This window comes from Takifugu flavidus, chromosome 1 (genome assembly GCF_003711565.1).
Source record: "Takifugu flavidus isolate HTHZ2018 chromosome 1, ASM371156v2, whole genome shotgun sequence".
NCBI classification, from domain to species: Eukaryota; Metazoa; Chordata; class Actinopteri; order Tetraodontiformes; family Tetraodontidae; genus Takifugu; species Takifugu flavidus.
Genome location: NC_079520.1, coordinates 11,004,488 through 11,021,913, shown reverse-complemented (window position 1 = coordinate 11,021,913; position 17,426 = coordinate 11,004,488). Strand labels below are relative to the sequence as shown.

Here is a 17,426-nt window from a genome sequence, read left to right as displayed (position 1 = left end):
AATATTAATAAAACTTAAGTGAACTGCACAAAGCAAAGGTGCTGGTGGGTCTCTGGCTAACGTTTTGGCTCTTTTTAAATATACTCTAATAGCCTCTTAATGAACACTGAGCTGACAACTTAGCCAAAAGGGCCTTAGATATTAAGCTTATTTGTAGGAGGTCGGAGAGTATCGGAAAGAGAGATATAGAGAGATGACAGGAAAGAATTAAAGTAGAAAAGGTGCTTGAGAAAAGCAGTACACGTTACTGAACTTAGCAGATAATCACAGGTAGAGACAGAGAGAGAGAGAGAGCGAGTGTGGAGAGGGAGGGACAAAGCCAGAAGATGAGAGAGATGTAAAAGACTGAAAGTGTGAACATGCTCCTGAGGGGATTTCAAAAAGCAGCAGGCAGTCTCTCAAGCTCAACTCCAGAGGAGTTACAGCTTTAATGGCTGCTTGCTCCTCCTTTAGCTTTAGCATCAGCGCAGCCACGGGCAAATCCATGTCCAGGACCTCAAGCATGTCAGGACTGAAGGCTTTAGACACGCACTGATCCCCTGCAGAACAGTTTGCTTTGCTTTGCTGCTCCCCACAAATGATGCTTTACATCCCACGCCTGCTTGGACCTCTGCCACAGGGGGCAGAGATCAGAAGCAGCTGGCAGTCAGAGGCGATGAGCAATGGGTTCCTCTGACTGAAAGTAGCTCCACGGCTGAACTGGGAGCCTAATTTCTATGCTAATAAGTCTGTGAAATGTCTATGATCCCATTGTGTCAGAGGGGTATTACCACTGCTCATTCTCCCCCTTTCTAGTTTCCACTACAATATCATTAGGACCAGGCTAATTATGATGATCTGAGCAGGGCTGGACCCCGAACACATCCAGACAGATCCATACTCACAGCAAGTGATCTCACACAGTATTTCACAGCAAAGCGAGGCCAGGAAGCCAAACCTTAATTTAAATAAGCATAAAATATGTACATTACATTCATTAAAACAACACCCGTGGCTTGAGTTTGTGTGGATCTCTGTACTGTGAGTGTGTTTGCGCACGCACGCATGCATGCGTGTGCGTAGGAGCATTTCCTGCCCTAATATTATTAGCCACTGATTTACATGGGAGACAACAGCACTGTAGCTAGCTGAGTTACGACTTCAATTACGGCGGGTGCACTCCAACACACACACATGAACAAGCACACACAGTGCGCCTGCCCGCTTGCCCACCCACCCACCCACACCCACACCCACACACACACACACACACACACACACACACACACACACACACATGCACTTCCAGGTGCTTAAGCGAGTTGGAGGGACGCAACACAGAGAATTTCATTGTGTCTGCAGATTTAGCTGGACAGGGAAATGAGTCCTAGATTGGATTGGATTTGACAGAAAAAATGTGCCCATGCTGGTGCATTAGAGAGTGTGTGAGGACTGACTCCTGTGAGGAGGAGACACAGGGAGGAGGCCTGACCTTGAATGTCTCAAACGGGCATGACTAATCAAAGGACTTTCGTGAAATTATTTTCTATTTTCGGGCACTGCGCTAAGGCTCTTCATTTGTCACCTGCATTGCCCATTATAGCCCCGTGTCGAGCAGATTATTTGTAGGTGTTTCTGTTATATAAACCTTAGGAGAGATGGACTGTGTTGCACAGCAAGGTTGCAATATTGCCATTATTTCTGATCCGAGGAGATTTAAGAAGTAACTGTATTTTGGAGTAAATATAATGAATTAAATTATGAGGCGGAGTAAAGCAGGGAATTATAAAATATTGAAAACTCACAGGAGTGAGGAAGAAACTGGGGGCGTGCAGAAGGAAACATGCAGCTAAGTGCGAGTGAAGGGGAGAGGAGACATTAAAAGAGACTTATGGGGAGAGTGAAAACAGACCATAGAAAGAGTGAGACGCAGCGGAAGTGAGAAAGGATATCATATGTGTGATAGCCCGGGAGTTAATGAAGACGGACAGCTCAAATCCTTGTTCGGATAAGCTGGAATCTCCAATCACCCCGCTGATACCACAGCTATCAATAATAGCTGGGTGGCAAGTGCCTAGCTGGCTTGAAAGGAGAGCACTTGCAGCATCTGTTAGTGCCAGCTCATATTAAATGGGAATGCACCCTTAAGAGCTATCAGAGAGACACGGAGATGAGGAAGGAGGAGATAAAACTGGAGCCTCAAAGTAAAACCAGAGCAAACGAAGTGGGATAAGAATAAGCAAAGAAATCCGTTGTTCTTTTCCTGTGAAGTGTGATCCTGTGAGTGAAAGGTAGCCAGGCGAGCGTAGGTGTGCGAGGCACGATGAGATGAAAGTAAGTGGGCCAGCCCCCGCCTTCTCCTCCATCATCGCCATCATTCCCGCTCAGCCAATAACCAGACGGTGCTAATATCTCATTCTCTCTGCCAGACGCGCACACGCAAGCGTGCACAAACCCAAGTGATGAGAAAACGTATTGAAGTCCCAAAACGATCATTAATCTAAACTCCGGTTCCATTAGGGAAGATTCTGTATAATTAGTTTTGTGTAGTTTCCCTGTGTGTAGGCACACGCACGCATGTCTCTCTCTGTGTGTGTGTATGAGTGTGTGTGTGTGTTTCAGGTTCAGTTATGAACAGATGATATTAGATTGTGTCGCAGAGATGGAGGCTTCCCTGGTGATCTGCCATGCTGAACATGTGTTTGCCATTATTGCATTTCAGGATAGGAAAACTCAATCAGGTGAAATCTAATATCAGCGTATGTTGAGAGGTAAAACTTCTGTTTATCTTTTTGGGCCGTGTTTGTGGAAACACTCTGCCACAAGCTAACGCCGCAGTGAGTTCCTCCCTAAGGTTATTACACTGTAAACCAGCCTGACGTGGCTCCATGTTCTTCGGTGTACACAGGTGCATCCAGAAGCGTCTGGTAGTAAACACAAACTGCTGGGCTCTACGTGTCCCCTGTGTTTGGGTGTGTGAAAAGTGAGCCTGCAGGCGGGGTGGTGAACTACTCGGGCACGATCCCATGAGACACATGCGATCCCGGCAGGATGGGGCCTGGAATGGTTTACAGGCACCTTGATGGCTGCGGGGGGACCAGAGCACGTCGCGCTGGCTACTGAGTACCAATTTTTTTTTGTTTTATTTTGGGGACTTCGGCTTTTATCTTCCTCCAGCTGATCTAAAATGCATGGGTGTTGGATCAAGGGCCACTTCTGATGTTAGATTTCTCTCCCTGCTTTTGAAGTTCCACAATGATTTAATGAGGAGCGCCATTTCAAGTTTGCAAATCTTCTCCAGTTAAGGCACACATATGTGCCTTTAGATGCAAGATGGTGCTCAGAGACTTTCAGACAGCTGAGGTAAACAGTCTGGCTGTTGTGTCGCTAGATATCAGGGGGTGAAGTGGGCTCTTGCATCTGCATCGTAAGCACAAAAAGCTCTCAGAAGCATCGCTAGAACCCGTGCATGTGGGAATATGCATACAAGAATGTATGCGCACCAGTGACAGCTGCTGGAATTTCAAAGACGGGAAGCTCATTCAGCCTCAATAGAACCTAGACCAGACCCAGATCAGACCACATGACCTTCTTCCACTGCTCCAGAGGCCAATCTTTATGCTCCCTAGCAAATTGAAGCCTCAGTGGTTAGTGGTTTTCTTAAGGCTTTACAGGAATTCAGTCCCTTGAGTTCCCTTTACATTGTGCATATGGAAATGCTCTTACTTTCACCATGAAACACCACCATGACTCCTGTTGTTTTCCTACGATTTGAGTTCACAAACAGTTTATGTGAACTGTTTTTTCTGCCCACATTTCTTCCTTGAAGACGACGGTTCCCCACTGTCCGTTCAGTTTTTAATAATCAGTTTTATATCAGATTCTTTTTGTTCATTTTTTCTTTGCTTTTTTCTTTGGTTGTTTCAGAAGTAAGAAGCTACTTATTGCTTCATGGTTCAATAACTTCTCCTGCTCAAGAAAATGATCTGTGACCCTGTCATTCCCTATTTCCCTCTTTCCAAGGCGTGGACCAATATCCTCTCATGGGCCAGCAGACCTGTCAATCTTGATCGATTGTGTTGCTGGTGAAAAACTTGGTATCATAATTACTAACACACGCCATATTGGGCGGCGTGCTGCCTGCCTTGCTGCTACAGCGTAATTTAATAAACACAACCATATTGTATATTGTACCGAAGGACGGAAACATGGATTTGTTTTATTTACACTGTATTACAATGGAAATAGAATAATTTGCCAAGTATAGATGCAGGTGCATTTTGTATCTTGTCTCACTAGATCTGAGGCCTGAGCTTGTAGCAGGAAATTCTGTGTATGGTTCAAAATCACCGTCACTCAGCATCCAGGCCAGTCGAGGCCAGCCCACTGCTCCATTCAGCCCCAGAGACACTGAGCGTCCCGGGACAGGAGAAAACCCTGGCATTTATCCCTTGACTGTCGAGTTTCAAGGCAACGAAAAATCGTTTCCCCACAGCCCCAGGAAGTGGCGAGACTTGCTTCTACGGGCAAACGTATTGATGCGACCAGAATGACTGAGAAGTTGAGCAAATAAATTGAGTCACTCGACTTGTGATCAGACGCCCAACTCATCTTTGAGATGAATGTTTTCTAACGCAGTTGCAGTCCGTTAAATGTCAACAGTAGATATTTGACCATTTATTTTTCAAAATTTTACGGGACCCTGAGCTTCCGTTGAAGTCGCCACTGATATGCAAACATAATGTTGGTGAGGCAGCTCAAACATATAGCAGCTACCTAAAGAAACCTGATGTGAATTCCATCAATTATGAATCCGCTCAGATGTTGTGCATGTGCTCGTGCCTCATTGCACACAGTCCCACGTTAGCGACATGAAATAAATATTGTGGCTACTCATTTAGCCAGGAGTGCTTAACATTTAGGGTAAAGCAGATGGAAGAGAGGAGGGGGAGGCGGAGTTGGATGTCCTACATTCTGACAAATGAATCATTGCCTTAAATCAAGGTCTGACTGGACATACTTTAAAAAAGAGAGGAGACAAACAACACAGCATGACCAGGGCCCGAGCCTGAGCCAGAGCCAGGCCTTGGCTGCCTCAAAAAAGATAATTATTCATTCACCTTCCCCCGTGAGGATGTGTTCTTACACATGGCGCATGCCCACAGCTATGGTTACCGCTTGAAATTATATCTGCGGCTAATCACATTGTCATGGTGATGAAGAAGCAAACAACCTAGGAGCAGGAGACAGTTTTCTATTCCCCTGCAAACAGGATGTGTTGTTGAGGTTTCTTTGCTTTTTTGAGTGGGCATAAGCAACTGAGCCAAAGTCCACATTAGAGCTGAAGGTAAACAAGCGGTAAAAGAGGGAGGAGGTTTCAAATCAGCCCCCGAAGGCTCTGGAGATGGCATTTGTTCTGCACGAATGCTTAAGGTCGCAGCACTTTCAGTCAAGCAAGTGAAACACCGTCACTGAGCTGTCCTCTCTGCGTGCCAGTACGCCAACTCTGAAACATCAGTGTGTTTTGGGCGTCTGAATCAGCATCAGTAGTTTTTACACTGTACACACTGCTACATGTTACTAACTCACTTTAAATGGTCTATTGATCGCCTAAGTCCAGCTTCAAAGTCAATACAGCATCTGGATTTACTCTCACCTTTAAATGGAGGCAAGCTGCAGGCAGGCAAAAGCACAGGTGTGCATGTGTCTATTCATGTGCAGCTCAAGGCTGCAAATATAACATCACAGACGAACATTTCAGGGTTTGAAAAAAGCAAACTTCTCTGCCCACCCACAGACCTCGTCCAGATATGGATCCACCCTGTAGATAAAGCGCCGCGACGCTTTGCTGCGCAGGTTTAAAGGCCAGGTGGCAATTTCTTTTTTTAATTAGCTGGATCAATATTTTCCTCTGGCACCTTCACTGAATGAATAAAATGTTGGTGCTTTTGAGATAAACCGCAGGGGCCTAAATTAAGAGGACACTTGTGTGTTTGAGTGTATGTGTTCAGCTCGTGCTTTGGCTTGTCTGTGTCTGGGTGTTTTTTTTTTAATTTTTCTATGTGTGGAGAATAAAGAAACGGAGGGAATGTAACATAAAGAAACATTAAGGGTGATGCAGAGGGAATGTTGCCGCTACAGAGGGAAAAAAGAGGTTCAAGGACAGATTGCTCATGCTCTTAACCCCACCCTCCACCATTTGCTTCCTTTTCTTCTACCATTTTTACTCTGGTTTTACTTCCTGTGGGATATTTAGCAATCCATTCAGTGCCCCATTAAGAGACCTCACCCTGATCCCTCACACTCTCAGCCACTCCCAGAGACACACACACACACGGACCCCACACACACACAACCAATTAGTGGCTAGACAGAGACTAAGTGCAATTAGATCTTGCAGAAATCCATGCTTGTGTCTGCCTGCTCTGACAGGCGATGTTACCTGGCTGTATGACACTGATGCCCAGCAAGTTGGAGGTGCGATTGGCCACTCTGCTCCAGCTGTTGTCATAGTTCCTCCTCCATAAGACGGCGGTGCACTGGTACTTGCCAGCTTCGCGGCGTCCCGCTCGGGTCACCGACAAGCGAAAATTGGTGTTGGAGTGGGAGCGGTCGACTGTGGTGCGGGTACCCAGGCCCAGCAGCTGCTCCCCCCACTGTAGCGTTCCCTCACGTGTGAAAGTGACCAGGTCTTTGAACTCTCCCTGGTCCTCGCCGTCAGCGTCCATGCTCGCCGGCATGAATCGCCAGGTGACTGAGGTGGGTACACGGGGGTTGTGGCGAGGTTTGACCAGGCACAGGAGGTCAAAGGAGTCACCAAAGGTAACTGACGGTGTGCGTGATGATGCTGACACCATGAAGGAAGATTCTGCATGGTGGGGGAGAAGAAACAGAGAGGAACAAACATTTGATCGTGCATCCTTCAAACACAATGATAATGCTGCTGTGCTGGGAAAAAAAAAACAATTTTACATGAGCAGCAATAGAATCAATAGAATTCTCATCTTTTACTGTGGGCAAAAAAACCAAACAAATCAAATTTGGCTTCTTCGTTTGCATATGCATATTTGTACTAGACTTCATCTGTGTTTCATCAACAGTTTGTGCATTTGCTTCGAAATGATGTAACACAGAAACCCCAAAGGGGGAGATTTCCTCTAAGCACCGATGTTCGATCCACACCACATTCCTTGCCAAGTCTAAACTATCCTCATTAAGCGTAAAACTCCATATGCACTTGCCAAGGTACAGCAAAACAAGGCAACCGAGAGGGAGAAAGTGGCAGACTAGATAAAAATAAATATTTGTTTCCCTTCATGGCCTTTAAAAAAGCTGGCCTACGATCCCTTTTTTTTTTTTTTTTTTTAATAAAGGTGAATGATGGCTCCAGAATCTGAAAAAATAAAAAATAAAGTGGACTGGAGATATCTTGAAATCAGACTGTTGGCAGACTAAATAGTCTGCCTGCCAGCCCTTCAAGATTCAGACAGTCATCACTGGTGTCCTTCAAGGTATAGAATCGATGGCTTTCTGTCCTGACTTGGTTGCTGCTGGGACAGCCACTGGGGCTCATAAATCAGTAATAGACAATAACTCTCTCCCTTCAATCCATTTCTCATCTCCCTGCGCCTGTCCTCCATTTATCCACATCACTCTCTACGGTTGCTCGGTAAAAGACAAGAAAAAGCTGTTTTTTTCCCCTCATAATTTCATTTTGTAGTGTATGCAGTACAAACGCGTGCGGTTGCCTCAGGGACCATGTGTTTATAGATGTGAGGTGTTTGTGTTTCAACCTACACCCTCAGATGCCCGAAGGACTCTTAAGGTATCAAACATTGAGTATAAAATCAAGGTTCCTACAGGATCCATTCATCTAACCTCCCTCCCAAAGCTAATCAGTAATCAGGAGGAGCAAGCTATGGACAAACTGATGGTACCCTGACCATTTAATGTCTTCAGCAGTACAACTGAACGATCAATGTAAGTAAACTAGAAAGCCGGAAAGGACAGGGCCTTTACGCTCGGCTGATTTATATAAAACAGAAGCTGCATGTCGAAGTGAGAAAAAAGGAGATTTGTTGCAAAAAATGAAACAAAACAGAAAACTAGGTAAAAGACACATCGGCCGTCACAGGACAGCACACACTCTGAAAATCCTTTGATCAACCACCATGGAAGAAAAGGAGTTGTCGAGAAGCCTAACCACGGAGAGACAAGCTGCTTCGGACTTCTTCTCACAGATTTGCATAATGCATCCCTTGTTCCTCAAACTAATGTTTCTGTTGTTGCCTGAACTTAACAAATGGCCACTTAGAAACTGACATCGCTTCTGTGCAGCACTGTGTTGGGAGTTAATCCCTCTGGCTGTGTGTGTGTGCGTGTGTGTTTCAGGACAGTGGTCCTCACTGCTCTGCTCCAATGGCTTCTGCAGAGGATGTTCAGCTTAACTCTGTGCTAACAGAGGAGACCTGCGGACTTTGAAACATTGCACTGTATTTCCATTCTCAGAATTCTGAATGATTCAGACTGTCTATGGTGGATATCTCCACCATGCTGGTTGTGATGTGTAGAACAAGTCTGAAGTGTGAGATCAATGCGTTATGGATGAAAGCAACAAACTTTGGTCAGCTGCAGATTGCATTACTTCCATTGGATAGAATGAAACTGGCTGAAGACGTCCAACTCTACCACAAATGTACAAAAGCAATTAAATTGGTTGAATTGAGAAATATGACACCATGGGATGATAGGATGTCAATGATTCAGTAAAAAATGCAGTATCGAAATATCATTAAATATCAACATTTCTTAAAAAGTTAAATGTTTCATCTACCAGCAAGTCTGTAGTATTCCATACGGAACCTGGTTTTTCAGTCCAATATCAAGTTTAATTATTATTATATCAATCATTATATCAATAAATCACTCACCAACTGTTTTAACAGTGACCGTCTTGTTGACTGACTTTTCTCCAACCTTCTCCCAGTCCAGTTCTGGTTCCGTGCCACTCTGAAGCCATTCAGTAGCCGTGCAGTGGTACTGGCCCTCGTCTCCGGGCACGGTATTATACAGAGACAGCGTGAACGTGTCGCCCTGCACTCTCTCCGCACGAATCTCCCCAAAGCTGGCTCGCTCCCTGTAGGCTGGGCTGTGTGAGACGGTACCGTCTCGGTCCACCGAAGCCACTTCCTGAACCGGCTTCGTCCCCTGTTTGTCCGTCCAGTGCCAGACGACGGAGAGGGGACCGGCTGTGACGTAGACCGAACATGTCAGCTGGATGGCGTCGCCCTCGAAGACCTCCGAGGCGTTGCTGGACAAAGCCACTGTTATGTTGCTCTCTGGAAGGGAAGGGAGAAACTCTGTGACCATTAAAAGACAAAAATGAGGGGAAAACAAATAAACAAGACAACAATCTACCCCTCTGTTATGAGGAGTAAATCACATTTTGCTTTGTGAAAATTTGCAAACTTTTAAAATGAACATTACAATTTTTACAAATTGTTACTCAAGCAGGTCTGGACTCCAAAAATGTTGTAAAAGCTTTATTTAGCATTTCTTATGAATTAAAGGAAAATGCAGTGTAAATATCAGGCTCCTTGGCCACAACTATCCCCAAAAAGAGTCCCTGAACTGCTGGAGGGACTGATAATGTGGTGGTTTTGTGTCTGCCTACAGGCACATCACTGTGGCAGCCTGTGTGTGAGCCGAGAACCTCTTCCTGTGCCCCGTGTGGCTTGTTGATGAAGTCCATGTGAGAACAGCAAAAAGGCTTCAGAGCGCAGGGCTCGGAGAAGTCTAACCCTTCTTCTGGTCCAATCCTGTGCCTTAGCTCTACTCATCACTTCTTTGTGCATCAAACATCACGGAGCTCCGGTTCATCCCGGGGTCAAGGCTACAATGCTGTGGGGGCGTGGCTAAGGATGAGTGATGGTTAAAATCGGCCCTCAGCATAAAGTTGGCCGTGGTGCTTTCAGCACGCCAGCACTTAACAAGCAGAACCTCTTTGTGAATATGGAATAAAGAGGCTGCTCACTTCTATCCCACTGAAATGAATAAAGGGTAAACCTTTGTCATCCTTTTTCTTTTGGTATTTCACTAAAAGTGCTCCACAGTTCCCCCATATTGAGAAATGAAGGGAGACGTGTCAGACAGTTCTGAAAGTCGATACTCACACTTTAGTTTCTTCAGAACAGTCTAATTTCAGGACAGTGTTGTCATTTCTTTCATGGTGTTCAGAATGTTTTGCTTACCTATTCCTGCTCGCAAACAAGATTTTACCTTCACAACCCCCTCCCCATCCTCCCACATGCCCTTTCTATAGCCCTGAAAAGAATTTATTGCGATATGGAAGTTCTCTCATGTTCACAAAGGACGTTTTAACTCATTTATCAACACTGATTTGTCAGGTGAGTTTACCGCTGTCTTACCTTCCTCTCACCTACTTCCTGCCTCTGATTTACCCACTTGAACGCTTTTTTGCAGCCTCTCACCATTTTCCCCAATTATAGTGAAGAAGGCGCCCTTCACATCTTGTGCCAGTGTTTACCAGAATAAGGGAAGTGAACATGTGAAAACAGTTTGTGCATGAAACCTCCAGCTGGAACTGATGGCTGCTTCATAGATGTTCTCCTCCAATAACCATGGCCATTATCCTGTGTAAACCCTATAAACATCCTTTATGGTGCGTTACACTCTTTTGTTAGAAAAACAAAGGATTCCATTCAGAGGTTCCCAGGAGGCTCCTTCAGGCTCAAGGTACCGGTAATTGTTTGGGGCTGATTTAGCCCGGGGGTGTAGAGTGGTCAGGATAAGGTAGTGCGACTGCGTAGGACTCTGTAGTTATTGTGTTTTATTATGCCGGTACCAACTGACACCACAAACTGTTACAGAACAGGAGTGAAATGATGAGCAAAACAGAACACAAAGTGTTGCACATAGGACTTCCTGAGGCTGCTGCTGCTGCAAACAAGCGGATGGATTAAACCCTGAAAGCTAAGCTCATTTAGCATCATACATTATGCAATTTTTACATCTGAGTTTTAACTAACATTGTGCTTGTTAGATGTGTTGAAAACATGCACACTTCCAAGAAGGAGAAGAGCTACTTGTACAAACTTATACATCTGAGTAGAAAGTTTCTGACACTGGCAAAACCCTGCCAGCCAGTCCAATTTAACCAAAGACAGGAGGTGAAGCATCAGCAGAATATGATCATTTTGCCAGAGGAACCACATCAAGGCTCCTTCAGAGCAGCGGCCTCTCTCAGCTTTTCTTCCTCTTGTTCTTCTAACCTCCTTGAGCACAGACCCCCCTGTTTTCTATTATCCTTCGTCACAGTGTTAGTCTATCTGCCAGCTATGCCAGGCAAATAGGAAGGACCATAATCGTACCCGGTCAATCCTTAGCAATCCACTTAAATTGAAAACACATCAGGAATAGGAGTGGTATTATATTCTCCTTTACTCGCAGCTAACAATAGGTTCAGTTATCTTTTGCAGGACACCTTGTTGGAAGAGATAGAAATGTAGAGACTAATACTGCTGTGAAAAGCTCATCATTCTTAGTTTCTTTGACAAGTAAGGACACCAATATACTGGATTTATGAGCAGATTATTACTCACTGAGTGGTTGGACGGTGATCTGGACATTGCGCGACCTCTTGCTGCGGTCAATGAAGTCTCCCGTCGGAGTTTTCTCTCTCTCTGTCACGCGACAGATATACTTTCCAGCATCTTTGGAGTGGAGATGCTGCAGTTTCAGCAGGTGCACGTTGGTGCTCTCTTTACGCACCGTCATGTGTCCGGCTGCCTCTCGGGCGACATACTCGGGGCCCAGGATTGGCACGGCACTGGGGCCCACCACGGCCACCGGCGAGCTGCTGAAGACCCACGACACCGAAAAAAACCGCTCTGGAACATTCTGAGCCTCGATGGTGCAGCGAAGCTCCAGCGGCTCACCGGCCGTGAAGGACCGTCGCTCCGTGCTGACCTGGATGCTGAAGTCTCGATCTGAGGAAGATAAACAAAAGAAATCTGGTCAAATATTTGCAATGAATGAAGGAAATCTAAAACATATTGCTGGTTTGTAAGCAAAGAAAATGTTCCTTGAATGCAGCACCATAACTGAGTGGTATTCCAAAAGGAGATTTGTTCTTTAAATGAGGATCTAAAACCGGAGTAATGTCTAAATGTGGACCGCAGTTGAAACGCCTGGAAAGCAGCGCTGCCAGGGTTTATTTATACACACACCAAGATACTGAACCAGTTTGGTGATTAAGACAAAAAGTGAGAAATTCAAGGAGGTGGAGTCGGGAAAAGTAAAAACAAAGGGGTTAAAGGTCACCATACATCACTCTGGCAAGATGCTGATCTTTCAGAGAGCTTTGCCCTTCCTGGTTTCACCTCTGGAATAATAAAAAAACACACCTAATTAAAATTCTTTTCAGCAGTCAAAAGGAGCTCTGCTCCACCTCCTCCTGAGAACTGGAAACCACACAAAGCTAACCCTGCCATCGAAGGCCATTTTATACCTGTCATCTGCACATGTGCAGGTTTAGGCTGCGATCAATGACACAGTTGTGTTATTTGTGCTGTACTCATTTCCAGACCATAAACACAGCATGTATCTGCGATGCTCTTCTTGTGGATGAAGCCCCCGAGCTGCAACTACAAAAGACTAAACAGACTATCAGAGAAACAAAATTTGAGATAGGAGATAAAATAAAAATAAAAATAAAAAACATTCTGTGGGTAACTGGTTAATTTAGTAATGAAATAAGAAAAAAACTAAAAAAAGCATTGAATGGGTAAGGTTAAATAAAACTGATGAGACACGGCTGCAAAGCAAGAAGAAAGAGTGAGAGGTACATTAGAATTCAGTCTGTTACTCTCTTCTCGGATGTAGAGGCTGTGGGTGATTAGTTGGTGATGGGGCTGTCTTGAGAACCACTCCATCTTTTATAATAACAGCCTAATAGAGGAGCTGCTCCCATTCCTTCTTAAATTTCTTTCTCTTCTCATCAAATATGCACATGAACCCACACAGTATCAGATATTCAAAGATGGGCAAGTAATGCCTATACCAAGTGATAAATATATTAAAAGAATGCATATATACACCCGAGCTGAACATCCACACCCTCATCTCAGCTGGGTCTTCTTTTATCTTGCAACAACACCTCCATCCATTATAGATTAGAGACGACTCAGAGTGACAATCGGTGCTAAAACTGGAGTTCTCTGGAGTTCTTTGTGTCTTCTCTCCTCCTGTTGTAGCAGAAACCCATCTGACAAAGCTGCGTTGCATTCCAGAACCACCTTCCCATCCACCCAGCACTATGTTTGGCACCAACGAGTTGTGCTGGTCCTAAGTGGATAGAATGCTTAATGGGGAAACAGCAAAATGACTCCACTTGGATATGATTTACGGACACGAGGCTCTCTTAACTGTGTGCCGTCTCGATAATTGCGCTAATGTCAAAGCAGTTTATCACCCATCTCCTCAGTCCATTCCCAGAAGCGTTTACAGAGCTTCTTTATGGATGGGAAACACAGCACAATGGGTGCAGGGAAGGGGGGGGTCAAGCGGGTTGGGAGGTTACAAGAACCAGTGCACGCAAGGAGTTGTGAGTCCGTCTTTCCAGTCCATCAGCTCCAGTGGGTGTCATCCCAGTAGATCATTATCATATGGAGCCTCTATGAGTTCACCCAATGCTCTCATTGTAACTCCCACACGCCTTAATCACACAACACTTGTTGCGTTCTCAAACCACCTTCTCTCTTCCTCCTCCAGATGATAACAGCCCTTCTCCCTTCCATTAGACAATCCCCTCCTTCAGAGTTGCAAACCATGGTCAGCTAGCAAGGTTTCTCTCCCGCACGCACTCAAGCATGAACTCCACTGCTGCAAAGGTTGGCAGGCAGGAAAGCTGCTGGCTTCTGATCTCTCTGCTCCGTTTCCTGGGAGGTTGCACATGGAAATCACAGGACTCCTGTGTCAAACACTCCTGTGCATCAAACCCCTTCAATTATTCTTAAACACACTTGTAATGCTGCCTATCCGTCAGACGCAGACACGGAATGCAGCAAGTCTGCGGAGGTTTAGTTAAGCCCCTTTAAGTAAGCTAATGAGCTTATTGTGAGATACTGATCAGCAATTGAAGCAACCCAGCCCACATGCTTGTGTGTCTGCCAAAAAGACAGGGGAAGACCTACAGTAGAAGTACACCAGCATCACTGCCTCCCCATTCATACGGATTCTCCTCTCTGTACTCACCAGTTGGCTGAATGCGGAGCTGAGTCTTGTCGCTTTGTTTGCGGGTCATTGCAAACCAAGTGCCATCTGTGTCCTGAATCCACTCTGCAGCCTGGCAGTAGAGCAGGCCCTGGTCAATTGGCTGCAGCTTGTGAATAGTCAGTCTGTAGGATGTGGCGCTGGTTTTGTCCAGCCTCAGGTCTCCCGCTGCCATCCTCTGGCGGTATGTCCCCCCAGAGCGAAGGACAAAGTCTCTGGAGAGGGTGACCAGCTCCTGCGGCGGGGCGGCCGTCTCTTCTGGGGAGCGCAGGTACCAACCCACCGACAAGTGCGTGTGCTGGATTGTTGTCCGAGACACCTCGCAGGTGAGCTGCAGCGTGTCACCTTCGACCTTGGAGAGGGTCTGGGCTGGAGCCACCACCGTCAATGAGTCAGCAATGACTGTGGGGGGGGAATGAGGAAGGTACGTTAGTTCTCAGAGCCAGGATGGGTGGGTTTTAGTTTGTTCAATGCTGTGTTATCCAAATACTCTACCCATCTATAAGAAACACTCTAGCTTTTACTGTTAAACACAGAGGGCACAACCTCTACTGTTGTGGAAGGGAAAATGTAAATAGGCACTGTGCTGTAAACTGTGTTCAAAATCTGATTAACTGCAGCAAAAACACATGTTAATGGAGGTGACTGCCCTCTATTTCCTCCTCAGTGCATGACTTTTATATGTCATCTTGCGTTGATGCTATTCCTTTAAACCCCACAGGAAATGTCTGCTGTTACACAAACCGATTATATCAACAGTTTGTCCCCCCCCAAACCACAAACAGAGCACCTCCATAATGGCCTCTGTGCGGCTTTTCTTATTAAAGCTTTTAATACATTTAATCATTTCTTGTCTATGATGCAGTATAAGAAATGGTAAACATATTTATTGGTCAGAATTGAGTGCAGGCTTCTTTTACACAGGTGCAAATGAATAAAGTAAAATGAATAAATGAATTATGTTTTTATAGTGTTTATATGAGATTTTGCACGACCTCAAAGTTTCTAGAATTATCTGAAGCAATATCACCACAGGAACATGGATCTATGGTAATTATACAAAAGAAAATGGTTTTGTGCAAATTATTTAGCCCCTGCTTATAGGAAGCATCTAAACTACTTAAAAAAAGACCTACCAGGGATGTAAGTGTGCGTGGCTTGAATGCATAAAAGATCAGCAGGATTTTTAAAATGCAGTGAAAACACAGGTTATAAACACTTTTGGAAATGGAGACTAATAGAGGCAAAAGCAGAGAAAGCAGAGTCCAGCCACTCTAATGAAATCTTAAAGGCAACAGGCAATTTTGCCCCCCACAGCTTTGCTGCCGAGCAGACACCATACGGCAGAGCTGTGGCGGGAAAGCGAAGGAACAGAAACTCAATTTTCCAGTTTAGCTTAAATATTGTTGCCATCCGCCAGCTTGCATCACACCACAGTTCCTACTGGTGCTGTGGTGCAGCCACAAAAATGGCCTTTGTGGAAAATTAATTCTTGGGGGGGCTCCCTGGGTGGTTGGCTCATATAATTGAGTTCCTAACTACACGATGGAGAAATTGGTGACTGTGAACAATAAAATGAACAAACTGTAACTTTTTTGAGTTATAGTCCATACACTCATATTTCATGTGTCCATAAATATTCAGAATTTTCTGCAAAATATACAGTATCTCAGAATCGCACAAATATAAATATCTTATAGCAACTTGAAACTGAGGTTGCTAAAGTCTCCTTTTTCAAATGAAAACTGAGAATAAATTAGGAACTCGAAGCCAGATGGTTTGAGAACAGCAGAGATGAGAGAGAAGGACAGTCAAGAGCAACAAAAGCAACAGAGATTTAAGGATGTGATAATTTAAGAAACACAGGCTGGAAATACTTCACACATTTATGGAAATAACCACATATACTGTAGCTTTAAAGGAGGATTAAAGAAGTATTTTTGGACTTTTACCAAAAGAAAGAAAGAAGAGCAGAATAGAACGTGCTGGACCTAATATCAATGCTCATTATTGAGAACCAGGAAGAGGTTCCAGCTCTTTAAATTTGGAAGTTGGTGGCTGTACATATGGATCCCATCCTGTTTGTTGTCCTGCCCTTTAAGTCATGCATGACCTCTGTGATTTGGCCGTGAGCGCCGGGTCCATGTTGGTACCTCATGTAGCATAGACTGCAACCATTCAAGCATCAAAGCAAGGCTGAGATCCTGTGAAGTAATGGAGGGGAGAAGCGCTGCAGTCTGACTGTGAGCCCTTCTCAGAGCCCTGACAATGGAAACGCTTTATGTGGGTTTATGCTAGTCAAGTGCTATGTCAAGATATTTTGGCGATTTGGGTGCTTAAGGGATTCCGATTGGGAAGTGTATAAATCAGCATGTTTGAAGTCTGTTCTCCTCGCGTCACCTGCAATTGTTGCACCTGGAAATATTTGAAAGAGGGAGGCTATCGTTTTCCATTTGCATTCCTCCAGGAGTCTGTGCAGCTGCACAAATGCTCCTGCTGGGAGCAAGATTAATTCAAATACATCAAAATTAATGTAAATGTTGCTGAAAAGACTTCTTCAGCTGTTCTTCAGCAAAAATTGCAGAAAGTCTCATGTGCACCAATCAAAGTGCACGTGGAGCGCTGACCTAATCACAGGAGGCTCCATGATGGATTTTTGGCCTTCTCTTTAAGTTAGTCACCATTGGAATATTGATGTGAGGTATAATCAGGGATTAAAAGAGATTCAAGCCTAGAAAAATAAAGCTATGACCAATACTTTTTATGGCTGTCAGACGTGTTCCGAGGTGTAGTTAATTACATCAGACGAGGCTGATCCATGGGGGCCCCTGTATTGTATCATTTCTCCGGGGCCATCTAAACACAGAAACTGCAGGAAGGAAGTGCTCCTGCAGTCATCAAATGATGTGTGTAAGTGCATACTACATGCTTGTACACACAAACATGGTGCCCCCGCTCGCGTCTCTGCACGCGAAAACATGAATAAAACGGAGAGCTGCGGATTACAAAAACAGAGGAAGAGACGCACTAATGACATAAAACAAAGGGCGGAACAAAGGCAGAGAGATCTGAGAAATAGAGAGAGAGGAGGTGGGGAAAAGAGGCTTGACATCTGGGTTCTGGAGTTTAACAAGACACTCAAAGATAGAAAACAG

At 44.9% G+C, this 17,426-nt stretch overlaps 1 protein-coding gene across 1 annotated transcript in view; it reads right to left on the bottom strand.

The window, feature by feature from the left end:
- igsf3 (immunoglobulin superfamily, member 3) overlaps window positions 1–17,426 on the bottom strand; it is a 60,703-nt gene that overhangs the window by 8,181 nt on the left and 35,096 nt on the right. Inside the window, exons 3-6 of the mRNA XM_057027827.1 lie at window positions 14,254–14,673; window positions 11,601–11,987; window positions 8,910–9,317; window positions 6,422–6,847 (exon numbers count right to left, since the gene is read on the bottom strand). Of these exons, the coding sequence (XP_056883807.1) occupies window positions 6,422–6,847; window positions 8,910–9,317; window positions 11,601–11,987; window positions 14,254–14,673 (1,641 nt within the window). The remainder of the gene's footprint in view (window positions 1–6,421; window positions 6,848–8,909; window positions 9,318–11,600; window positions 11,988–14,253; window positions 14,674–17,426) is intronic.